The sequence below is a fragment of the Pongo pygmaeus genome, chromosome 10 (genome assembly GCF_028885625.2).
Source record: "Pongo pygmaeus isolate AG05252 chromosome 10, NHGRI_mPonPyg2-v2.0_pri, whole genome shotgun sequence".
In the NCBI taxonomy this organism is placed as follows: Eukaryota; Metazoa; Chordata; class Mammalia; order Primates; family Hominidae; genus Pongo; species Pongo pygmaeus.
This window is the reverse complement of record NC_072383.2, coordinates 45,686,402-45,712,418: the sequence shown is the minus strand read 5'-3', so window position 1 is coordinate 45,712,418 and position 26,017 is coordinate 45,686,402. Positions and strand designations below refer to the sequence as shown.

At 44.0% G+C, this 26,017-nt stretch overlaps 1 protein-coding gene across 7 annotated transcripts in view; it reads right to left on the bottom strand.

Moving 5' to 3' along the window:
• The window catches only part of PFKM (phosphofructokinase, muscle), a 40,846-nt gene that overhangs the window by 6,016 nt on the left and 8,813 nt on the right, over window positions 1–26,017 (bottom strand). For 4 of the 7 annotated variants that reach the window (XM_054443084.2, XM_054443079.1, XM_054443080.1 and 1 more), the window contains 12 exons: window positions 17,245–17,337; window positions 9,649–9,722; window positions 8,691–8,768; window positions 7,028–7,217; window positions 6,605–6,770; window positions 5,809–5,853; window positions 5,255–5,363; window positions 5,046–5,141; window positions 4,703–4,795; window positions 2,217–2,342; window positions 713–777; window positions 150–213 (listed from right to left, as the gene is read on the bottom strand). In XM_054443084.2, the coding sequence (XP_054299059.1) occupies window positions 150–213; window positions 713–777; window positions 2,217–2,342; window positions 4,703–4,795; window positions 5,046–5,141; window positions 5,255–5,363; window positions 5,809–5,853; window positions 6,605–6,770; window positions 7,028–7,217; window positions 8,691–8,768; window positions 9,649–9,722; window positions 17,245–17,329 (1,191 nt within the window). In that variant the 5' untranslated portion in view covers window positions 17,330–17,337. Of the gene's footprint in view, window positions 1–149; window positions 214–712; window positions 778–2,216; window positions 2,343–4,702; window positions 4,796–5,045; window positions 5,142–5,254; window positions 5,364–5,808; window positions 5,854–6,604; window positions 6,771–7,027; window positions 7,218–8,690; window positions 8,769–9,648; window positions 9,723–17,244; window positions 17,338–17,426; window positions 17,455–20,621; window positions 20,855–26,017 lie in introns of those variants that run through there. The other 3 variants (XM_054443082.1, XM_054443083.2, XM_063672703.1) reach the window with 3 other exon arrangements.

Below are 26,017 nucleotides of genomic sequence, written 5' to 3'. Positions count from 1 at the left end.
ATAATAGGGCCAGAGACCCAGCACTGAAGATCAGAGTGGGGCAGAGAAGTTGGCAAGGCTTACATTGTATGGACTGTGGTAGCACTTTATGAAGAGAGACTAGGGGAGGGAGAAGGAAAAGGGGAGAGGGCAAGTCAACTTGCCAGTACCTTAGATACCGGGGGTCTGACATGAGCTAGAAGCTTGTACACCTCCCAGTTGTTCATGAAGCTCCTGTAGGAAGTACAAATAGAGAGAGGTGTCTTCAGGCCATTCCCTACAGCCAGCAGCCATGGAGATCCTTGTCTGAAGTTTTGCTCCCAGAGGGAAGTTCCATAGGGCAAACCTCTGAGGACAGAACTGGGGCAGAGCAGGGACAGGGCAGGGGCTGCAAAGGGGCCACTAGTTCATCAAACAATCCCTCAGTACTCTTCTTCAGGCACTGTGCTTAGCACAAGAGACTGTCCCTTGCCTAGAGGAACTTATCATCTTGCTGGGGCTCACATATAGAAATAACAGATTATAAAAGGTTGATGCCAGGGACCGCACCCCTGAGATGAACCGAGCCTCCCAGTCACCTCACAACTAATTTTCTTGGGCAGGAACTTGCTGCAAAGAGAATCAGAAAAGGAAGCAGCAGAAGCTCATGTTTTGGGCCTGGAGCCATGGAGATCTTTGGCTTCGTTCAGGCCTCTGATTTCTGTAGCTAGTGAGCTTCCTGTCATCTCCTCACCGGCCTCTCAGCTTCAGGGCTTCATCAAATTTCTTCTCATCCATGGCCTTGGTCACATCTTTGGTCTGAGGGGGGAGCACAGTGACAGTTTCAACTCCAGGGTCAGGATTCTGCACAGCTGGATCTCCATCCCACAGTCGAACTCTGCCCATCTCTGGGATTGTGACTAGATCCTGCCCATTCTACACCCCACCTTTCCTATGCCCCCAAACTTACACAGAAGTATTTTTGTTTTTCCTGAGTTGTCTAAGTAATGAGCAGCAAAAGCAAAGAACTGATTCTATGCTCTGTTTATTTTATTTTTTTTTTGAGACGGAGTCTCGCTCTGTCACCCAGGCTGGAGTGCGGTGGCATGATCTTGGCTCACTGCAACCCCCCTGCCTCCCGGGTTCAAGCAATTCTCCTGCCTCAGCCTCCCAAGTAGCTGGGATTATAGGCGTGTGCAACCACACCCAGCTAATTTTTTTGGTATTTTTCACCATGTTAGCCAGGATGGTCTTGATCTCCTGACCTTGTGATCTGCCTGCCTCGGCCTCCCAAAGTGTTGGGATTACAGGCGTGAGCCACCGCGCCCGGCACTATGCTCTGTTTATTAGAAGTATGGGCAGAGTGGAGGAATGCTCACAGATAAATAGTATCTTCCATTCCACACCCAGGTCCCCAGCCTTAAAGCAGCCTCTAAAGTCATAAGTAAATGAAGATCCTACAGGTAACCCAGTTAAGAAGGACTGATCCCTGCTGTGTGCTTCTCAACTATTGATTTCAGCTCTGTGGGGCAGTGCCTTCGCTTTGGAGCTTTTACAGATACATTTCCAAGAAAGGCTGCAGGTAACTGGGACTCCTGAGTCTCAGAGAGCAGGAGGCCGGGAGATGGGGAGCATTTAGACCAGCCCTCAGAACCAGGCCACATAGCCTAGCTCTTGCTCCCAGCCGCCATGTTCACTCTGTGGTATCGAAGGAGTGATTCCTTCATAATAAAGGCCACCATTTCCTGAGCACTCAACATTTGCTAGGTACTGCATCACATGCTAATATAGCTTATCTCCAATCCTTACAATAACCCTCAACGTGAGCATTAGTAACCTCATGTTGGTTCAGAGAAACATGTTCAAGATATAAATCATAGAGACAAAAGCTACCCAGCTAGAATTTAATAATATTCTCCTGTTCTTAATAAAGTTAGGAGGAATATAGCATTATTCTTCCAATAAAGACACGATAAAAAGGTTTGAGGTTGTATATTATGAGATACTGGGTTTCATTACTAAGGAGGATGTAGAATCTCCCACCTTCCTTAGGAACGTTTTACAGATGGGAACACTAAAGCTTAGTTAAGAGCTCCTATGCAAAGCCCACTGTGTTCTTTCCCCACATGTCTCTTACTATACCATCTTGCCTTTCCACCTGCTCCTATACCAGTGGCCTTAGACGTAGTCTCATTCCCCTTGAGCTCCAAGGCAGGGGCTTGAGAGTGTTAAGAAAGGGGTTTAGGATCAGTACTTACCACCTGGACACATTCCATGAGGGGCAGGCGCACAGCCTGGTTACCAGAGAGGCTCACTACACAGGCTGGGGTATCTGGGGTCCCCTCCAAAAGTGCCATCACTGCTTCCACACCCATCCTGCTGCCCTGCAGGAGCCCAGAGAACAAAGACAGTCTGGCTCAGGCTGTCCCATCTTGGCTCAGCCTAGAGAGTCAGGATACTTGAGGCCTTTTCCAAATCATAAGACTAAGTCTCACAATTAAGAACTGCAGCAAAGAACTTACTGGGCTTTACCTCCCCAAACAGATTTCATCTAAAGCTTGATGACTCTGTATTCTTGCCATCGGAACCCCAAAGATTCTACTTAGTTCTAGAGAAACGCCCACTATGGTAATCAACAGGATTACTGGGACTTAATAATATTCCCTTCTTATTGACAAAACAAGGTAGGAGATTGCTTTGCTCTTCTAGTGAAAATAGGATAAGAGGGTTTAAACTGAGTGTCTAAGGTTGGGATTACATGCCTGTAATTCCAGCATTTTGGGAGGCCGAGGCAGGCAGATCACCTGAGGTCAGGAGTTCAAGACCAGCCTGGCTAGCATGGTGGAACCCCGTCTCTACTAAAAATACAAAAAGTTTGCCAGGCACGGTGGCATGTGCCTGTAATCCCAGCTACTCAGGAGGCTGAGGTAGGAGAATCCCTTGAACCCGGGAGATGGAGACTGCAGTGAGCCGAGATTGCACCACTGCACTCTAGCCTGGGTGATAGAGCAAGACTCCACCTCTAAAAAAAAAAAAAGGCTGGGCCCGGTAGCTTACGCCGGTAATCCCAATGTTTTGGGAGGCCGAGGCAGGCAGATCACAAGGTCAGAAGTTCAAGACCTGCCTGGCCAACATGGTGAAACCCCCATCTCTACTAAAAATTTAAAAAATTAGCTGGGCATGGTGGCAGGCACCTGCAATCCCAGCTACTCGGGAGGCTGAGGCCAGAGAATCCCTTGAACCCAGGAGGCAGAGGTTGCAGTGAGCTGAGACCATGCCACTGCACTCCAGCCTGGGCAACAGAGAGAGACTCCATTTCAAAATAAAAAAGAAAGAAAGAAAGAAAAAAGAAATACCACTATATACCTATCAGAATAGTAAAAAAAAAAAAAAAAAAGTGACGACCCCCAAATGCTGGTAAGGATGCAAACAAAAAAGGTGGTTCATGAATTGCTGATGGAAATTAAAATGGTACAGCTATTATGGAAACAGTTGGGCAGTATCTTTGAAAAAAAATTTTTTTAAGAAACAAAAAACTACCATACAACCCAATTGAACTCCTGGGCAATTACTCTGCAGAAATGAAAATTTAAGTTCACACAAAAAGCTGTACACAAATGTTCATAGTCGCTTTATCCCTAATAGCCAAAAATTGAAAACAACTCAAATGTTTGAATGATTAAACAAACTGTAATACGTCCACTCCATGGAGGACTGCTTTGCAAAAAACAGCAAACTATAGAAACAAACACCTTTGATAAATATCTAGAGAATTATGCTGAGTGGAAAAAAAAGCCAATCCTAAAGGGTTGCATATTATGCAATTCCATTTATACAATATACATGAGATTAAAAATTACAGACAAAGAGACAGATTAGTGGTTGCCGGAGATTAAGAATGAGGAGGGAGGGCTGGGCGCAGTGGCTCACGCCTGTAATCCCAGCACTTTGGGAGGCTGAGGCGGGTGGATCACAAAGTCAGGAGATCGAGACCATCCCGGCTAACACGGTGAAACCCCGTCTCTACTAAAAATACAAAAAATTAGCCTGGCGTGGTCCGGGTGCCTGTAGTCCCAGCTACTTGGGAGGCTGAGGCAGGAGAATGGCGTGAACCCGGGAGGCGGAACGTGCAGTGAGCCGAGATCGCACCATTGCACTCCAGCCTGGGCGACAGAGCGAGACTCCATCTCAAAAAATAATAGTAATAATAATAATGAGAAGGGATGGGTGGGGGTAAAGTACACGTGGCTACAAAAGGACAACATGAGATATCCTGTGGTAATAGAAATGTTCTGTAGCTTGACTATATCAATGTCAATATCCTGGTGATATTGCTATATCACCAGGATATAGCGTAACTATAGTTACGCAAGATGTTACGCAAGATGTTACCATTGAAGGAAACTGGGCAAAGGCTATGTGGGACTATCTCTGTATTATTCTGTACAACTGAATGTGAATCTACAATTATCTCAAAATTCTTATTAAAAATATATGAAACAAAACAAAACAAAAAGATATTGTTCCTCACCATTAGGAAGGCATAGTCTCTCACTGTTTTTGTAACAGAAGAGAACCCTCAAGTGTATGGGAATGGGTCAGTGGCCACTGCAGCCCAAAGGCTGGTGGAGAGGCAATGCGACCAGTGATGTAAGTCCCTGTCTGGTGAAGTGCAGCCCTGAGGGGGCAGGACTACAAGGTTGAGGGTTTCAAGGCACGAGGGCCACAGAGCCCAGTGACTTACCAGAATTCTGTCAAAGGCTGATGGCGTCCCACCCCTCTGCACATGCCCCAAGACAGTAACCCGGGTGTCATATCCCAGACGCTTAACCACCAGCTGAAGGGACCAAGAGAGGGACAGAGAGAGGGTTACGCAGAGTCAAAGGAAGAAAACAAGCAGAGACTTGGGTAAACCATGGACAGCTCAGCCTCTTGTCTTGTAATGGTTCTCTGTGGGAGGCAACCAGGGACAGGGACCCAGGAAGACGTGCAGAAGGACCAAGGGGAGAAGCAGTGTCAGGAGACTCAGAAGCCAGAAGGGTATGGGCTATGGAGTCTAAGACCTCTCTGGCTTCATTCATACGAACATTCTTGATGTCTTCTGAGGTGATTGGTTTTCCATTCTTGTCAATTGCACCCTCAGCCACAATGATGATGTTGAGACGAGAACCACGGGTCCTTGTCTGGTTGAGAACAAAGGGTAAAATGGTCCATGGAATGAAGCCGATGCGTGGGAAACAGATCATCAGTGGAACAGGGTGAGGGATTTCTGAAGGGCAAAATAAAGTGCAAGTACCTCGCTGAGTCGGCGACAAAGGTGTTCCTCCCAGTCGTCATCTGGTGGACATTCAGGAATAAAAACCCAGTCGGCCCCACAGGACAGAGAGGTGACAAGGGCCAGGTATCTGAGATGAGAGTCAGAAGCATCCTGCTAGAAGTTGTACTCTACAAATAGCCTCATCCATACCCAACAAGTTCTCCTAGTCCTCATAGTTGATAAAAGGTCTGGAGAGCCTCCATTTTATTCTTGGGGCAAGGGTAAGAGCACCAGGGCCCCTCAGTGAGATTCTGTCTCTAACGGATACCTTCCATTTATGTTCACCTGCCACAGTGGCTTCCAGCCTCAGAGCACTACCCACTCTTTACACCAAGCGTGTGCCTGAGCACATACACACATGCATGTGTGGGGATGTAATGGAGGGGGATGGAGGCCAGAAAAGGAACCACACCACAAGGAGCATGTGCACCTCCAGATCTGCTGCTACTGAGAGACCTCACTGGACTCTCTGGGGAAAAGGAAAGGGCTATTGCTAGGTCCACGGAATAAATGGGTCAGAATGAGGATCTTACCCACAGTGGCGGCCCATTACTTCCAACACAAATGTCCTCTGGTGGCTGCAAGAGATAGACATAGGGCACAGTCCAAGTGACCCTATGGCCAAGATCAAGCCACCACCCACATCTAGGCCAGTTACCCTCTCTGGGAGATACGTGTATGCTGCCAGGCCTTCTAGCAGGCTTCCTGAGACCAGGAAGACCTAGGGGAAATACTTTAGCCACAAGGTATCCTTCCTAGGCCTGAGAAAACACAGCAGTAAAAGGTGTCTAAACAGAGGCTCTGTTTCAGGGAGGAACGGGGTCAGAGAAGGGAAGGAAAGGAAAGGATAAGAAGTGAAGGGACAATTGGACTAACTGGAATCCTCTAGGATTACCCTGGGGTAAACTGTTACCCTTCTACCCTCCCATCCTACATTGCCTCCCCCCAGGTCCCCTTATCTCTGAGCCGTCGTGGTTATAGCAGCACCTGTACTTTCTATGATATGGCTGGAAAGCGTAGCTCATGTCTGGGCTCCCTAGATTTGCCAAGTCTGAAGAATAACCATTTACCCCAACAATATGAAAGACCTCAAAGCTGCATATTTGGACAGTGGGCCAGACAGTGGCAAAAGACAAATCATATATCATTAAGGGAACAGTGCAATTTCAGTGCTCTAGATAATTTTTCGTTAAAAATAGTGTTCTAGCCCCAGAAAACTGGTCATTATAGTCACCATAGCTCAAACGCTTTAGTCTTCAGCAGCTTCTAGCCCTTTAGCCTGTCCTAGCTGCCATCTTCTTACACTGCCTACCTCCCAAGTCCCCTTACCTCTGGGCAGTGGTAGTGATGGCATCTACAATTTCTATGATCCGGTGCAGGGCAGAGTCAGTGCCAATGGTCATATCGGTGCCACAGAAGTCATTGTCAATTGACCCAACCAGGCCCACAATGTTCAGGTAGCTGGATTTCGTAGCCTCCTCATCTGTGATCTTACCTGACAATGAGAAGCAAACCAGGAGCCACTGGGTGAGGTACCTGGCATGCCTAAAGAGGAGATATCTAGAGAGAGAGAAACTCTAGCCAAAAGGAGTTGTAGACAATACCAGAAAAAGGAGGGCAAAGACTGCCTATTTGTGTCTGGGTAACATTTTTCTCCAATGGGAGGTAAAAGTGGGGCGGGGGCGATGTGTGTGTGTACACACGTGCATGTACTGACACAAATAAGCAATACTGATATGAAAACTCTCTTACCTGCTTTCTGGAGGTCACTCAACAAGTCACTCCACTCAGAACGGAAAGTGTCAGCCCCAGTGAGGCTGCCATCACCCCCAATGACACAGAGATTGGTGATCCCACGCTTCACCAGGTTGTAGGCAGCTCGGAGTCGTCCTTCTCGTTCCCGAAAGTCCTTGCACCGGGCACTTCCAATCACCGTGCCTCCCTTTGGAAGAGGTAGAAGTCAGCTCCCCAGAGACAGGGCTCAACATGCTGAGATATCCCCTATCCCAATGCTGTGATGGCCTAACATAACCGTGTGACTCCCTAGAAAGTTCCTTGACATCCTTAAGAGTGATCTGTCCCTTCCAAAGGAAAGGGAAATGATGCTGGCTGAGGCATCATAGGGTCATTCCCATATTTTGCTACACATCTGAGACGACTGCCAAGAACTCCTTTCATTGAAGGCTTTGTCATCCATGACTATCCTAAAGAGAACAAGTGAATACATACATGTCTGTTGGCTTCTCAAATAATCTCCAACTTTCACATCTTAGAAGCAGTGACTTCAGTCTTTAGAAATTCTCCCTAATGGCCTGACATTACTGGATTGTGTCCAAATTATTATTAGGAGTTCATCCCAATGTGTTCTGTAGTATTTTTCCTCTCTCTACACTGAGATTTCTAATTGTACCCAGGTACTGCCAATCGTTTCCCCTTAGCTCCTTGCAATCCATGGTGCCAGCCAGAAGCCGCGATATCCAGGTATTAACAGGAAAAATAGCTCTGGGTAAAGAAAGCCTTATAGATACCCCAAGAGAGGTATCTATAAGTCCCTGGGAAATTAAGGCTTTCTATCCCTGAGAGAAAGTATACTTACCTGAGAGAGGTAAGTATACTTAGGTTTTCATATCATATGTACTCCTGGGCGGCCATGACTTTGGGATACTGGTGGAGAACTCTGGCTCATTCTCAGACCACTTTATGGCAGGCACCATTACCTAGCACCTAGGTAGAGCCTTCACTAGACACTGCATATTAAATTTTTGCCCATGGATTTTTAGGGAACTGAGCTGAAAAAAGGGGGATACAAGTGTAATTTACAAATTTTCAGTAAACCAGCAAATGATTGTATTTCTCTCACTCACTGTGGGCTAGCCCACAGTGGATACACATGAGAAGCCTAAAACAACATGGAGCAAGTAGCATAAAGGACTGTGGAAATCCTCAGGATACTCTTAGGATTTTTTTGAGACTCCGAAAGGCTGTCTCAGTTCCTTCGTCCTTTAAGTGGTCTGGTTTCAGGTCACCTCATCTCCGTCACATGAGAACTGGCAGATTTCAGCTCCACTTCTGGCTCTGGCTCCAGTCCTCTGGTAAGGTTATTTTCAGGGCCAGACCTTCCCCGTGACCCTAGAGTAAGACCTGCTTATGTGTCAGTACCCATAGTCTTGTTTATGACCTTTCCATAAAGAGCAAAGCATCCTGTGATCACTCCTCCACCCTCTCCCTGCCCCAGGAAACCAGGGTGGTATTTTCAAATGCTAAGAGTAAAGGGCAAATAGGGTCCCTCTCTTGTCACTGAATTCCTTCCCATGAAACCACATTGACAGGGAATTTGGGAGACCATGAGCCCAAACCAGAGTGCGATGAAACAAGGACAGAGCAAATATGGGACAGGGAGTTCTTTGGAACATACCAGCTGAAGCATCATTGAAACGCTCTCCCAGGTGGCTTCCTTGATGTGATCTCCACCATCCACCAGGCCTTGATAACCCTGTGCGACACATTATACCTGTTCAGCCCCAGCTAGGCTTCTCCCTAAATTCCCAGGATTAAGACAGGATCCCTGGGAAGAGATTCTCTGAGAGTCAAGCCACCTCCTCCCATTAGTGAGTCCGGGATGCTCGTGAGACTATCGTATTTAACACAGTCCAAAGAAGGAGGCATCAACTTTTGCAATACTCTCTTCTAGTTTCTCCCATTTTTGAAATACTGGGATGTGGATATCCTTCCTAATAGTTAATCTTAATTCCTATTTTTGGCTCATCCTATCTCCTCCAACCTGCTTCCCAGGGGGCCAATGATAACAGATGGTCTTGATAACCATGGAGAAAAGGAGAAGGGGAAGTTGGTGGGAGGGAAGGAAAGAAATGCGACTTGCTCTAAAAGAATATAAAATCTGATACAAGAAAGCAGGTGGACTTTATAAAAAGAAGAGTGGGTGAAGCATGAGAGGGTACTGGGAGAAGGGTGCAAAAGAAGATTTGAGAACCTCAGAGAGTTATGCAAACTACAGAAATGCAGCAAGGCTCTTCTCTCCTGGGGCTCTTCCCCGGATATACTAAATTTGCTGTAAATACTACCCATTTCCATTTCTTTCTCTGTTTTGAGGAAGATAAAAGGAGGACTGAGAGTTACTTTTTCCTTTAAATTGAACAGGCAACATGAAGACCCAGTTTGTAGATGCTCAGGTCCCACCCTCACTATTGGAGTCAAGTAGGAAAGAGTGACTCATGAAGCTATGGAGTCAAGGAAAATCAAACACAGCAATGTAACTAACTGGGAGGTAAGGACACAGAACGTGGGAAGGGGATAGAAGGCAAATTTAGAAGAGGACAGAGAAAGAATGATGAAGAACAAAGTACAGAACCAACCTCATGGACAAAGAAGACACGGGCACCGGTGAAGATACCAACTCGAACCACAGCCCTGACAGCAGCATTCATACCTGAAAGGAGGGACAAAAGAAGTCACGGAGAGGTTGCTCCTAAGAAAAGGTGCCCTGGAATCCAGAGATATTACATTTGGCTAAAGATAATGAATCAGTACTTTATTTAGTCTTTTCTCTGAATCTAGAATAATCCTCTCATCAAAGTCTTCTGGCCTCCCCACTCCCAATTACTGCAGTCAATGTTACTGGAGCTTCAGATAATCTGCATTCATTGCTTCTCAAGCCCCCGCAAAATCCTGCCTTTTCCAAGACCTTTCCTTGATAGGACCATCTGGGAAATAATAACAAGAAGAACAAAGTATTTTCTTGAATGTGTATTGTGAGCTAGACACTGCCAAGAGCTTGTCAAACATCATCTTATTTAATGCTGTTAACAATCCTGGAATTGTCTCCATTTTAAAGATTTGGAAACTGAAACTCAAAAAGGTCAAGGGGCACAAAACTAGTAATTTTAGAAAGTTCAGATTAGAATTCAAGTTCTCAGATGCCTAAGTTAACATTATTAGCCTCTATGGCTTGTCCTACTAATGTCAATGGCTGTACTAGGTTTCTCCTTGCTTTCTGCACTGAATCGAGACATCAGCTTTTAGTAGGCATTTCAGGACAAAGACATGACTCTATATGGTTCAGTAACCTGGCAAGTCACAGTCTATTCACAAGTTCACAAGTATATCTGTTACTAGACAGCTGATTCTCTCAGTCTACCCACACACAAACACACCCCTTTTTTGTGTCACTTGAGTTGGTCTATGTTCCAATGTGTGCCACACAGTTGTGATTTACTAGTTATCACATTGCCAGAAGAGGCTGTGACCAAGTGTGCAGGAAGAATTGGTGGGGACTCTATTCTCTCACTGCATTCTCCTGGCATTTCCTCAATTAGTCAACAAATATTTGCTGGTCTCTTCCTGTGGCCCTGTATATAAGATGTTTATGGGGAACTCAAAAAGTATACTGTAGATCATTCTCTCTCTGCTTCTACTGGAAGAAAAACTTAGGACTAGGGCTGGACACAGTAGCTCATGCCTGTAATCTCAGTACTTTGGGAGGTCAAGCTGGGAAGACTGCTTGAGCCTAGGAGTTCGAGACCAGCCTGGGCAACACAGCAAGACTCCATCTGTAAAAAAAAAAAAAAAAAAAAAAAGAAATAAAATTAAAACAAAACAAAACAAAAACTTAGGACTAAAATAGAGAGCCAATCCTTTTCCCTTTTTCACAGATGATATTATCCCTCTCCTAGTAGCTGCTCAGTGAAAATAACTCTCTTCCAGGAGCACTGTGAAAAAGCCAACCCGTCCCAACATAAAACACACAGCAGGTGTCCCATATGTGTGTTTCATATTAGGAACAATGCACTGATCCTGTGCTAAGCATGGCCTTATTGGTGACAGATGGGAGACATTCCTTTCCTACCATGTAATGTGACAAGGAGCACATGGTGATGCACAGGGAATCTTAGAGCCATGACGGGTCAACTTCTTGTGAACCATTTTAGCCAGTCTCTCTTAGACATTCTAGTACATATTTTTGTTTTAATCTAAAATCTGTTCATGGTGTCCTTAACCCTGCCTGGAGAAATGTAATATACCAGCAAGCACTAAGAGAGCTAGTAATTGGAAAAATCTGCAGCACCAAACTAAAAAACCATCACAAACTTTTGAATAATCCAAGGCTATCAGGAATAGAACGGAATAAAAAAGACCAAAATGTTTCTTTTTTTTTTGCAGGTTGGTATTACATGGCTATTAGCTCCAAATTGAATTGAAGGTCCATTTGTTCACTGAACAAATATTAACTGAACACCTATCATGTTTCAGGCACTATGCTAGGCACTGGGGGTACAGCAATGACCACCATAGAGTCTGGGTATACCAAGATAAAGGACTTGGTAATGGTCTTCAAGACATGTGGAGAATTATAATATGGTCTATTGGTCCCTATAAAAGACATGAGCCAAGTACAATGGTGCATCCCTATAGTCCCAGCTACTTGGGAGGCTGAGACAGGAGGATCACTTGAGCCCAGGAGTTAAGTGTAGTCTGGGCAACACAGTGAGACCTCATCTTTCAAAAAAGAGAGAGAGAGAGAGAGAGAGAGAGAGAGACACAAAGTACAGTGGAAACAGGGACAAACAGTATCTAAGCCTGCCAGAAGGAAGTCAGAGAAGGTTATACAGAAAAGACAGCATTTGTCATGGGACCTGAAGGACAATTTCCTTTAAAATTTTTCTGTCAGGTGGATAATTTGAGGGAGAGTGTTCTTGGCAGAGGGAATAGCACAAATAAAGGTGAGGGTCAAAAAATAACCTTAAGTAATTTAGTATTATAAAGAATAAAATATAAACTGGGAAGTGGTGAGAGATGAAGCTCTACAGGTGGGCAGGTACCTATGTGCCATGAGAAGTTTGACTTGTCTTCTACAGGCCAGGGTTTAATTGGGGATCCATGGGTGATGGGTTTCAGGGAATCCAGGAACCCCACAAAACTGTATGAAAAGTTCTGTGGGCATGGACATTTCTTTCGAGAGAAGGTCCACAGCTTTCATTTGATTCTTAAAGGGGTCTGTGGCCCCTCCAAAAAGAAAAGTTGCATACAACAAAGAATCCCTGAAGAATTTAGAGAGCGGAGGGACATGATGCCATCTGTATCTCAGAAAGATAACTCTGGCAGCAGTGTGAAAGACGGCTTGAGAGAGGGATTTCTAGCGTTAGGAGGCTACCTGGCATCCTAGATAAGAAATGTGGAAGGCCTGAACTGGAAGAGTAGCATTTGGGACAAAACAAAATACTGGACAGAAGACATATAGGAAACAGAAGCAACAGGACTTATATCCAGTTGGCAATGTGATTACATTTCAAGGGTCAGAGAAGGAGAAAATGTCCTGTGATTGATTTAGACAAAGGGTAAAAGTGTGATCCATTAACTCAGCAGAGGCAGGTTTTGGTTTGGGCAGGTGGGGGTGGGGGTGATACATTCATATTTGGATATGTTGAGTTTGAGGTTCTTGTGGAGTATCCATGTGAACACAGAAAAGACTATCTCAAGAAAATATGCAGAATTATAAGGGAAAGGGGCAAGGAATGCAACCCTGAGGAAAACCAACATTGAAGGAATAGGAAGGGGAAGGGAGGTTCCATGATGAAAACTAATAAGGGGCAGCAACAAATACAAAAGAACCAGGACTTAGCAATGTCTTAGAAGCCAAAAGGGGACAGTTTCAAGAAGTGGGAACAGTGCCAAATGCTTCTGATAACTGATCTAAGGTAAGGCCTGAAAGGTTGGGCTTGTCAACAAGAAGTCATTGGTAAGCACTGATGTCAAAGCTCACTTATGACATCACTAAGGCAAAGCCCCAAGAAGTCTAGAAGCCTAAGTTCACACCCTTAAGTTGAAGGCATCAAAACCAAAAAATTGTGAAGAGAGGGGCTTCTCAGTAGCCTGAGGAATAGCCTATGTGTGTGAAAGGAACAAGGTCAAAAGTCAACAAAAAGCCATCAGTGCTTTAGGAAAGATGAATAAAGTCAGCTTAATAAGATCAGAATAGATATGAAACTAAAGTTTGTTTTCCAGCCTGTCACAAGGCCTATGGGATTCTCTTCTGGATACCTGGAGTTCTGGAATATGAATTTGTAATTTCAGGAAATAAGGGAAAAAATTGTTCTGAAATGTATAGGTTGGAACATTGTTTCCTGCTCCCAAGCTGAGTAAATGGTCCTGCAAAAACTCTAACTTAATGCAATCCTGTTGGTATACCCAGGGTTAAGAGAGACAAGTGACTCCAAAGGTTTTCAGTACAAAAGCAAACAACAGATGGTGGACAGGGACTATCCAAATCTGTTGGGCATATGAAAAAAATCTCACAATAAGGAAATTCTCTTCTCCCTCTGCCTTCTTCTTACCTCAACCCCACCAACTTCCAGAAGTCATTCATCTGTATCCAACTTGAATATCTGAGTGTTTTCCTAGAAACCAAATTTTAGGATGCTCTTCATGTACCTGGTACCTATGCCTCAAACCCCTAGTTCCCTAAAAATCACAAACTTTGGGGTATACAAATAGTTTATACTAAGGAGCCCCAGTAATTCTTTGAGCTCTCCTAGCCAACCTGACTAGCTTAGTCTGGCCCCAAGCCAGTTCTGGCCAGAGTCTCCTTGGCTGTTCCATGTTGCCCTAAATAACCCTCTATGGCAGTTGTCTGACTTATTAGAAGCAAGACGAAGGATAAGATTACAGGCACCATCCAGTAGGTATTCTGGGTGTAGTCAGGAGGGGCTCTGGAGAACATCATAAGCACGTAGTTTGGAGTCTCCAATTACGGCATATTGGGAAGAGGTTTTAGAAAGAACTGTGGGTGATGGGTCTCTATGAGACTAGACAGAAAAAAAATCTAATAAATGACTTGAGCATGAATTTTTTTAAAGCAGATACTAAATAATTTATTTCTGCCTTAACTTTCATAAGATTTTTAAAAATATATGAGGAATAAACATTTGTTAGAGAAGAATTGCACTTTCTAATGGATATCATAAGTAAAAATTATACACCTTAGAATAGCAAGCCAGAGAGGTAAAAGGGTCTCTGTTCGTGGGAACCTTCAAAAATAGAAAAAGCCAGGTGTGGTGGCACATGGCCTGTGGTCTCAACTACTTGAGAGGCTGAGGCAAGAGGATTGCTTGAGCCAGGAGTTCAAGACCAGCCTAGGCAACATAAAAAGATCCCTTCCCATCTCTTTTTTTTTTTTTTTTTTTTTTTTGAGACAGAGTTTCACTCTTGTTGCCCAGGCTGGAGTGCAATGGTATGATCTCGACTCACCGCAACCTCTGCCTCCCGGGTTCAAGCGATTCTCCTGCCTCAGCCTCCCAAGTGGCTGGGATTACAGGCATGTGCCATCACGCCCAGCTAATTTTGTATTTTTAGTAGAGAAGGGGCTTCTCCATGTTGGTCAGGCTGGTCTCGAACTCCCGACCTCAGGTGATCTGCCTGCCTCGGCCTCCCAAAGTCCTGGGATTACAGGTGTGAGCCACTGCACCTGGCCGATCCCGTCCCATCTCTTAAAAAAAAAAACAAAAAGATAAACATATATTTGTAATGGCTGGCTATCTGGAGACAGAGGGCCAGAGCAGATGACTGACTGAGGTCCTTTCCAGGGGTAGAATATGCCGATGTCATAAGGTTAAAGGTAGCATAGTTTTGGCGGCTAAAGCCATTCCTAGGCTGGAAAGGGAATTAGGATTTTGTGTGGCATCAGCCCAGCATCCCAGAGTTCTTTGTTTTTGAGCTCAGGATGTCTGATTCCTGGCCATTTTTCTACCTCAAGAGATGATTAGCTTTGCTGAATTCGGGGAATGACAAAGCCGTGACCTCTATGGATTTTACACAGCTCAATCTCACTTTCCCATGTGGCCCACAAACCCTCAGGGAAAAAAAACAAAACAAAACATTTCTATGTTTTCTCCCTGGGAGAAGTAGAGTCCATCAAACTCAGCTCTGGGCAGGGGACTTCTGAATTTGAGCTTCTCCTTCAGCTAGGACCTCTCAGCTCTATTTTGAGTTTTCTGTTTTGCCTCCTTGCCTCCATAGAATTTCAGTTTCTATCACTCTCAGTCCCTAGTGACATGTGGCTATGATATTATGGGGATTTGCAGGTGGGATATTTCCCTGGATACACTGTGCCTATCAGCTGGGTCCTTCAGAAATCAGCTTATCTATAGTCTCTGCCTCCATAAAACAGGGTCTTTTTCTTACAACAGTGAGTTATGGTCTTCACTAGAATAAGAGGGTCTCACTGCTCAGGATCAGAAGGTGGAAGGGCTCTGCTGCTCTTAGACCCAAGTTAAATCCTAGGCTGACCTTTCTTTCTCTCTTTCCCTCTCTAAAAAGCTCTTCTTCATTTTATAACTCTGTGTATCTCACTTGGATTGTTTAGCAAGCTTTCTTCTCTCTTCCCCTAATCTGACAATCTGGGTCCACAGATCATTCTACCAAGGTTTCAGGATCAATGCTCAAGTACATGTTAAAGAATTCAGTATTGGCATGGTACTCTGCCAGCAGAGAAGAGAGATGCAATAAAAGCCAGGTCTGTGGTTTCTGCAAACTCAACTAGGGCTCTGCATTCCTAATCTGGTCACTATTCCTAAACTCAGACCTCCGTACCCTCCTTCCTCAGTTTCTCCATTCTAGCACTTTCTGATTCATAACCTATATCACAATTATAATAAATATTAGTTTAAAAAGTCTAGCTTTACTAATATACTAATAAGTATCTTAAGAACAAAGTTTGCGTCAGACTTTTTCACTGATGTATCCCTGGGGAACCTCATCATCATCCTGATTGACACCGTAGATACTCACTAATTCATTTTTAATTAATGATCACATGTATTGAGTATTTACGATGTGCCTGCTACTGTTCTAAGCACCTTACTTAAATAAAGAGTTGAGTGTCTTGAAATCTACCTTCTCCATGAGGTTTTCACTGATTAATTCAATCAGAGGCTATCATTTCATTATGTAAGTAGATTCCACTTGGTTAATGCACACTTGCTTATTTTTATTTATGTGCCTTATGTAAGAATTCTAGTTTCCTCATTAAACTATAAATTCCTAAAGGAATTCAACTTCTTCACAACATACAAGACAGTGCTCTATACAAAGTGGGTCCTTAGCGCAAAGTCTAAAAAAGCCTAGGGACAGTGGTGCAGAGGAGGGGAGCCTAGCTGAAATCGCTTTCCTTCTCTCTTTTTTCCATAGTTGTCTCCATGTCCTGTATCCTTTTCAAAGAAATTCTACCTCTTTTCAATGTATCAGAATATATCAGAAGATCAAAGGAGAAAAAGTTTTTTTTTTTTTAAATCACATACCCTCTCACTCCCACTCTATGTTTCCTATATACCTAATTTTCGTGACTCCCAGGTTTCTTAAATTCAACCTAGAAAAGGTTTTTTGCTGGCTCTGTTTTCTGCCCCTCCACCTCATAGTGGATCTGTATTGATTAACTGCTGCTGTTCCTATTTGTTCAAGGCGTAATGAAATGGAAGATGAGGAAAGGCCAGAGAAAACCGAGTGCCTGACTGACCTTGATCAGTGCAGGAACTCTCCAGACATCAGAGTTAATACCTGAAGACCTAGTTGGGACCCACCATATACTAATTCTGGGTCTCCTCCCATCCCCACCATTACCAAAGTACATGAAGTCAATCCACTTACTGCCTTCTCAATAACTTTATCTCTTTAGTTTCTTTCAATGCTGCTTGAGAAAACACCACTCTTTTAGGTTCCCAAAGACCAAAAGAGCCCCCAGTCTTCCAAGAAGCTTGGAAAGAAGTTTTATGAAGATGTGGGTAAATAAAAGCATGGCAAATAAAATTCAAATGCACTTGAGGACTTAGGCCTCACAGAAATTTTTAGGAAAGCCCAAAATTCCCGTGAACCTACAGAAGAATAATTCTATTGTATAGGCTAAGGGAGTCAGTAAATTCCAAAAGTCCCACCAGCCATGTTTTTTGTCCCCTCCTCCTTACCTTGGGCATCTCCACCAGAGGTTAAGACGGCAATGGCTTTGCCAATCCCCAGGGTTTTGGCTGCATGGTGCTCTTCATGGGTCATGATCCACTCTAGAATTTAAGACAATGGTCAGTTAAGACACAGCAGGAATCAAGATGCCACTAGCTCAAGAAACGGCAATTAGACTGGCTAGAGCCACCTCAGTCAGGCTCTCCCACTATACCAAGTCTGAGCTTTGCAGCCTGAGAGCTTTGGACTTCTTCCATAGGAAAGCCACACCCTTGTAGACTGACAAGCTGAAATGTCATGTAATCAAGCCCAAGACTATTAAGGTCCTAATTCCTCCCTGATCCCTCCCACCCCAATTGGAACCTATTTGGGGAATAAACTAAGGTCAGGGAAAAGAGAAGTTGACTGAATAGAAATGAGAAAGGGAGGAGAAAAGTTGAGTTAGCCTCAAGGATCCCTCCCTTTTCAATGAAGGGATAGGTTATTGCAGAGGGCTGGAATCAGATGAAGTTTAGGGCACTGATGACAATCAGCAAAGTAGAAGTAGAAGAGCAAGGGTAGGTTGGATTATAGTTAAGATTAGGGTTGGGTGTTATGGAATTGTGCTATTGGAATGGGGTTAGGTGATATGGAGTTGAAACTGGAGTCTGAAGTTATAAAGGCACATCAGAGTTAGGCAAATTAATGGTGTCAGTTTCAAGAATGGTCAGGGACTTTCTATGGCTCTTCCCTCTCAGGCTGTCAGCCTCCTGAGCATCTCTTGATCCTTGGTCTTTGGGTCTTGCCCCTCACATTACTACATGCTATGAAATGAGAAGATTAACACAAAGTCACTGCCATATATACACAGATGTGTACATATGACATGGGAACACCTTCATATTTTGTTCTTTAGGGATCGCCTCTCTCAAAGGAACACACAAGAGGACATATTTTTGTATCCATAAAATGCCAGTAGAATTATCACTCTCCCAGTTTTTCAGGCTAAAACCTGTTATTTTAAATTTGTCTCCTCCCTTCCTCTCAGATTCAAAACAGTAACTAAATCCTATTATTCTCCCTTCTTATTATCTTCCTTTATCCATCCCCTCCTTTCTATCCTCATTGCCATTTTCCACCTGAACTGCTTACTACAATAGCTGGTCTCACTGTGCTTGTGTTCCTTTCTTCACTCTATTAGACACACAAAATAAACCTTCATAGGAAGGTCATAGGTCCCTAGGCTTCAGTGGAGATGTGTATTCATTCACAGGAACCCAAGTTTTAAGGGCAGCTTGTGCTTGCTTCTACCCTGCATTTGGAGAACTCAGGGTAGCTACCTATAGAGACATATCCACACAAATAATAAAATACTGCAATGAGACATATATGAAGACATACATTCACAAACATGCATTGTGTTAACAGACAGAGATTAATGAATGTACTACATATAATCAGTACTGACAAGTAAGGTCCCAACTTGTTGGGTTGGCATTCAAAGCTTCTACAGTCTAGCCCTTGCATATAGCTTCAACTTTCGGTCCTATAGATTCTCTGCTCCATTGTCACCTGAACATTACTTTGCTCTTCCCACTTTTGTGCCTGGGCACACTGCATCCCTTGTCCAGGTGGCTACCCTGGCCCTTTCCACAGATTCACACCCCATTCCATCATTTAAGGCCAGTGATAGTTGTACCCTTATTAAACCTTCACTGATTACCACAGGTCAAAGAAACCTTCTTTTGGACTTCCTCTAATCACATGTTGTCGAAACTGGATCACTGCCTCCCAGGTTCAAGCGATTCTCCTGCCTCAGCCTCCCGAGTAGCTGGGATTACAGACATGCACCACCAACACCCGGCTAATTTTTGTATTTTTAATTGAGACGGGTTTTCACCATGTTGGTCAAGCTGGTCTCGAACTCCTGACTTCAGGTGATCCGCCCACCTCGCCTCCCAAAGTGCTGGGATAACAGGCATAAACCACCATGCTCGACCTGCTTTATGTGGCATTTTAATTGTTTCTTACATACTGAAAAGAGGGTTGGACTAGATCAGGGGTCAGTGTACAACAGCCTGTAGGCCAAATCCAGCCCTTCTCATGTTTTTGTATGGCAGTAAGCTGTGAAAGGTTTTTATATTTTTTAGCGGTTGCAAAAAGTACTTCATGACATGTGAAAAATGGTAAGTTCAAATTTCAGTATGTGCACTACCTTTGTTCATTCACGTATTATCATGGATGTTTTTGTGCTACAACAGCAGAATGGATATTGTGACAGAGACTCATGAGCCTGCAGTTTAAAATATTTACTATCTGGTCTTTTACAGACGAAGTTTGCCAACCACTGGACTGGATGGCTGCTAAAGTCATTTTCCCTAACTAGACTGAGAACTCCTCCAGGGCAGGGATCATGATCATTTTTAAAAATTCTCCCACAGCCCACTAAAGACTTGCAAAGTCTATGCACATTACAGGACCCCAATAAATACTTGTTGAAAACGTTAATGAACTGATGAACTACATGAAATACAAATATATGAAAAACGTAAAATTGGCTTAGATACAGATATACCTCTATATTCTACTTTAAAACACACTTTTAACTTGGACTTGAGAAATCATATAGTGACAAACAGTGAAAGGAACATAGAGACACACGTGACTAAAGACACTCTTATTGAACTGGAATGTTCATGTCCAAATTTCTGCTGTTTTCAAAAAAGAAAGATTAAGTGACTAGGGCAAATAGGAAGGCAAAAAGGTGGAAAGGAAAAAACAAGACATCTGGGTATGCTGATCTCTTTCCTCCCGTTTTTTCTTCTCATTCACTCTTGGAGCTCATGACGGGGATAGAATCCCACACAGAGCTCTTCCACCCCTGGAAGCGTCAGTGAGGGAGAAAATTCGCCGTAACAAGAGGAGTTTAAGAGTGCTGACCTGTAAAAACCGCTCATATTCTTCTCCTGAAATCTCTAAGACAGTTATAGAGGCACAGGACACAGAAATTCATGCAGACTCATGTATAAGCATCCCTTACAGACCCACAATGACACGCACGTAGACAGAAACAGACAGATATTAAAACATATCTCTAAAATCACGTGCGTATATAAGCACGCGGCAGGGGAGAAACAGAGAAGCAGCATCATAGGCGCACTGATTTGAATTGGGTGAGTGCCAGGGTAGGGTCAGGCAGCTAAGGGCAACCCGTCCGAGCCCCACCTACCCATCCCAGATTCCCGGGGAATGCAGCTGAGCCTGCAAGCGGAGGGGACTGGCCAAGGGGCTAGGATCCTTCACGACTGCCCTGCCCATCCCCCCCTCGGCTCCAGCTTAGGATGCCGTATCTCCTCTTCCTTTCTGCTCCTTTCAGTTCTCCCTACCGCCTGCTCCCGGCCCATACCTCCCCACCTCACTCCCAGCTCTCCCCCTTGCTCTTCATTCAACGGCCCCTCTTGCCTTTTAGTCTTAGCTCTCCTCCGCCGCTGCTTTCTTGCAGATTGTCCTTGGGAAAGGGGGGAGGGGTGCTGGACGAACATGGGGAGGAGCCAGGTGGAGGCAACGAGGGAGGGGGAAGGAGGAGAGGCTTCCCAACCTCCACTAACAGATGCTGACAAGAAGGCTCCGCCTCCTCCTGCTTGCCTTTCTCCTCCTCTCCCTCCTCCCCCTAAGTACTCGGCTCAGATATGGCAGCGGCTTAGTTCCTTCACTCCCCAGAGTCCTGGGGTCCTCATATCTATCTCGAGAGCCATCAGCATCTTTATTTAATGGGAATAATTATTTCGTTGCTTCTCTTGTTTTCAACACAGAACTTTTTCCTAGTCTAGATTGCCTGAGATACCTTGCATTCCAACATCTTCAGCAACTGCTAATAAAACCTGCCCCTGTGGCCCTCTATCCGCCTTTAAGCAAACATTTCTTGGGAGTCTGTGTGCTAGATTTTGCATTAGGTGCTGAGAGGTTTAAAAAAATAAATTTAGTCCCTGCCTTTGAGGAACATTGAATTATGACATCTTCTATGGAATAGCCTCAAAAACTTCTTTTACATTTACATTACCTTTCTCAGAGAAAGTACAGAAAAGCTAGCTATTTGGAATGGAAGTGTCAAGAGGGAAGGGTGTGGCTGTGACTGCCACTTCTCAAGCCTGCAGTGGGGAGGGATGGGGGTGGGATTCTGGCAGTGAAGCAAGCATATAAATTGGGCTTCACAGCAAACAGGATCCACTCTGGAAAAAGGGTCAGATGCTCCCAGAGCAAGAGGTGCATCCATTACTCAAGTCTCACCTTCCCTTGCTCCATCTATGCCTTTGCTTCATTGTCTCCACAGTCGGGTCTCCTCTTGCTTTTACCACTGCCCTCTTCCTCTTGCTTACTTTTATCTCTACCTCTGCACATTCTGGCACAAACAATACAAATGCAAGTGACTAGGAGATAAAACCCCATTTGACTACACAAAATAAAAGCATTTGTTCTCCAAATTATACCATCAAGAAAGTGGAAAGACAACCCACAGAATGGGAGAAAATATTTGCAAATCATATATCTGATAAGGGGCTGGCATCCAGAATAAATAAAGAACTCATTTGCAACTCATTAAGAATGTAAACCAAAAATAAAATTATAAGCCCCTCAACCATCTGAATAGACCCCTTCTCTCAGTCAAGGGTATTCCAAAGTTAATCTGAAAAACTAATTCAGACATTGATGGAAAGGGGAAGCCAGACACACTTCATTATATGCTCCTCCCTTTTGGAATTACTGATAGAACAGACTCTTTAAGTCTGATAAGAAACATTTACAATCTATTCTCTGAAATCTGCTACCTGGAAGCTTTGTCCACCTGATAAAACCTTGGTCTTCACAACCCCTTATCTTAACCCAGACATTGCTTTCTATTGATTTTAAGTCTTTGGACAATAACTTAACTCTTTTCACCAATTTCCAATCAGAAAATCTTTGAATCTACCTATGACCTGGAAGCCCCGCTCCCCCATCCCTGCTTCCAGTTATCCCGCCTTTCTGGACTGAATGAATGTACATCTTACATATATTCATTGATACCTTATATCTCCCTAAAATTTATAAAACCAACTTGTGGCCCGACCATCTTGAACACGTGTTCTCAGGATCTCCTGAGGGCTGTGTCATGGGGGAGCTATTGGTCACTCATATTTGGCTCAGGATAAATCTCTTCAAATGTTTTACAGTTTGACTCTTCTCACTGACAATAAAAAGAAAATAACTCAATTTAAAAATGGGCAAAAGAGTCGACCAAAGAAGATATACAGGTGGTAAATAAACATGAAAAGATGTCAACATCATATGTCATTAGCGAACTGCAAATTAAAACAGTGAGACACCACTACACACTTATTAGAATGATTAAATGATTAAAATTCAAAAATCCAAATGCTAATGAGAATGTGGAACCACTGGAACTCTCATTAATTGTTGGTGGGAATGCACAATGGTATAGTCACTGTAGAAGACAGTTTGACAGTTTTTTACAAAGCTAAATATTGTCTTACCACATGATCCAGCAATAGCACTCCTAAGTATTTAGCTGAATGAGCTGAAAATTATGTCCACACAAAAAACCTGCACATGAATGTTTATAAAAGCTTTATTCATAATTGCCAAAAGCTGGAGGCAACCAAGATGTCCCTCAAAAGGTGAATAAACGAACTATGATACAGCTATACAATGAAATATTTTTCAGCAATAAAAATAAATGATCAAGTCATCAAAAAACATAGTGAAACGGGCCAGTGTGAAAAGGCTGCATACTGTATGATTCCAACTGTATGACAGTCTGGAAAAGGTAAAACTATGGAGACAATAAAAATATCAGTTGTTACTGAGGCTTGGGATAGAGAAGGAGAGATTAATAGGTGGAGCACAGGGGATTTTAGGGCACTAAAATGATTTGGTATGATGCTATAACATGACATGACATACACATGACACATGACATACATTTGTCATGACATTATGCATTTGTCAAATTCATAGAACTATACAATCCAAAGAGTAAACCCTAATGTAAACTATGGAACTTAGCTAATAATAATGTATAAATATTGGGTTATCAATTACCACAAGTATACCACACTAATGCAAGATGTTAATAAATAGGGAAAACTGGCCAGGCACAGTGGCTCACACCTGTAATCCCAGCACTTTGGGAGGCCAAGGCAGGTGGATTGTTTGAGCTCCGGAATTTAAGACCAGACTGGGCAACATGGTGAAACCCCGTCTCTACAAAAATACAAAAAATTAGCCAGGTGTGGTGGTGCATGCCTTTAGTCCCAGCTACTCAGGAGGCTGAGGCACAAGAATGACTTGAGCCTGGGAGGCAGAGCTTGCAGTGAGCCGAGATTGCGCCACTGCACTCTACCCTGGGCGACAGAGTGAGATCCTGTCTCAAAAATAAAAATTTAAAAAAATGAGCAAAGGCTTGAATAGACAGTTCTCTAAAGATGATATATAATGGCTAAAAAGTACAAGAAAAGATGCTCAACATCAATAGCCATTAGGGCAATGCAAATCAAAACTACTTCATTGAAGTGAAAATACTACTTCATATCCATTAGGATGGCTATTATCAAAAAAGAAAAAAGAAAGGAAGGAAGATGGAAGGAAGGAGGGAGGGAGCGGTGGAGAGAGAGAAAGGAGGGAGAGAGGGAGGGAAGGAAGGAAGGAGAAAAGAAGGAAGGAGGGAAGGAGAGAGAGGGAAAGAAAGGAACAAAGGAAGGAGGGAGGGAGTGAGGGAGAGAGAGAGGAAGGAAGGAAGGGAAGGGGGGAAGGAAAAAGAAAGAAAAGTATTACAGCGGATGTGAACAAATTGGAACCCTTCTGCATTGCTGGTAGGAATGTAAAGTGGTGCAGCTGCAGTGGAAATTTGGCAGTTCCTCAAAATGTTAAACATAGAGTTATCATATTAATTAGCAATTCCACTCCTAGGTATATACCTACGAAAAATGAAAACATATATACACACAAAATCTGTATACCAATGTTCATAGCAACATTATTCACAATGTTGGCAAAATGTGGAAAGAGCCCAAAGTCCATCAACTAAAGAATGGATAAATAAAATGTGTCATATCCATATGACAAAAAGTGTCAAAATTTGTAAAATATTTGAAGATATTTATTCTGAGCCAAATACGAGTGACCAATGGCCTGTGATGCAGCCCTCAGGAGATCCTGAGAACATGTGCCCAAGACAGTCAGGCTGTCAGGCCTCTGAGCCCAAGCTAAGCCATCATATCCCCAGTGACCTGCACGTATACATCCAGATGGCCTGAAGCAACTGAAGATCTATAAAAGTGAAAATAGCCTTAACTGATGACATTCCACCATTGTGATTTGTTTCTGCCCCACCTTAACTGATCAATGTACTTTGTAATCTCCCCCACCTTTAAGAAGGTTCTCTGTAATTCTCCCCACCCTTGAGAATGTACTTTGTGAGATCCACCCCCTGCCCTCAAAACATGGCTCTTAACTCCACCACCTATCCTAAAACCTATAAGAACTAATGATAATCCACCACCCTTTGCAGACTCCTTTTTCGGACTCAGCCCACCTGCACCCAGGTGAAATAACCTTGTTGCTCACACAAAGCCTGTTTGGTGATCTCTTCACACGGACACGTGAAACATTTGGTGCCGAAGACCCGGGTCAGCAGCCTTCCCTTGGTGTTTAATCATTGTGGGGACGCCTCTCTGATTATTCACCCATGTTCCACTGGTGTCTGATCTCCGGGGGGACGCCTTCCTTGATCATTCACCCACGTTCCCTTGGTGGCAAGTCAATGGCAGAGATGCCTGCTTTGGCTGCTCACCCACATTGCAGCCCAGAGCTGCTCCCCGCCCCCCTTCTCCATGACTCTACCCTTCTCTTTAAACTTGCCTCCTTCACTATGGGCAACCTTCCACCCTCCATTCCTCCTTCTTCTCCCTTAGCCTGTGTTCTCAAGAACTTAAAACCTCTTCAACTCTCTCCTGACCTAAAATCTAGGTGTCTCATTTTCTTCTGCAACACCGCTTTGCCCCAATACAAACTCAACAATGGTTCTAAATGGCCAGAAAACGGCACTTTTGATTTCTCCATCCTACGAGACCTAGATAATTTTTGTCAAAAATGGGCAAACGGTCTGAGGTGCCTTACGTCCAGGCATTTTTCACCCTTTGTTCCCTCCCTAGTCTGTGTTCCCAATGCGACTTGTCCCAAATCCTCCTTCTTTCCCTCTGGCCTGTCCCTTCAGTCCCAACCCCAAGCGTCACTGAGTCTTCTGAATCTTCCTTTTCTACTGACCCATCTGACCTCTCACCGCCTCCCCAGACTGCTCCTCCTCAGGTCGCTCCCCGCCAGGCTGAATCAGGCTCCAACTCTTCTTCAGCCTCTGCTCCCCAACCCTATAACCCTTCTATTACCTCCCCTCCCCACACCCGGTCTGGTTTACAGTTTCGTTCTGCGACTAGCTCTCCCCCACCTGCCCAACAATTTCCTCTTAGAGAGGTGGCTGGAGCTGAAGGCATAGTCAGGGTACATGTGCCTTTTTCTCTATCAGACCTTTCCCGAATCAGCCAGCGTTTAGGCTGTTTCTCATCAGACCTCACTAAATATATACAGGAATTCCGATATCGAACTCTGTCCTACAATTTAACCTGGAGTGACCTAAATGTCATCCTAACTTCTACCCTCTCCCCAGATGAATGGAAAGTTTCTCTGTAGCCCAATCGCATGCTGATAACCGCTGGCTTCATGAACCACACCTCCAGGAAGGCATTAGAG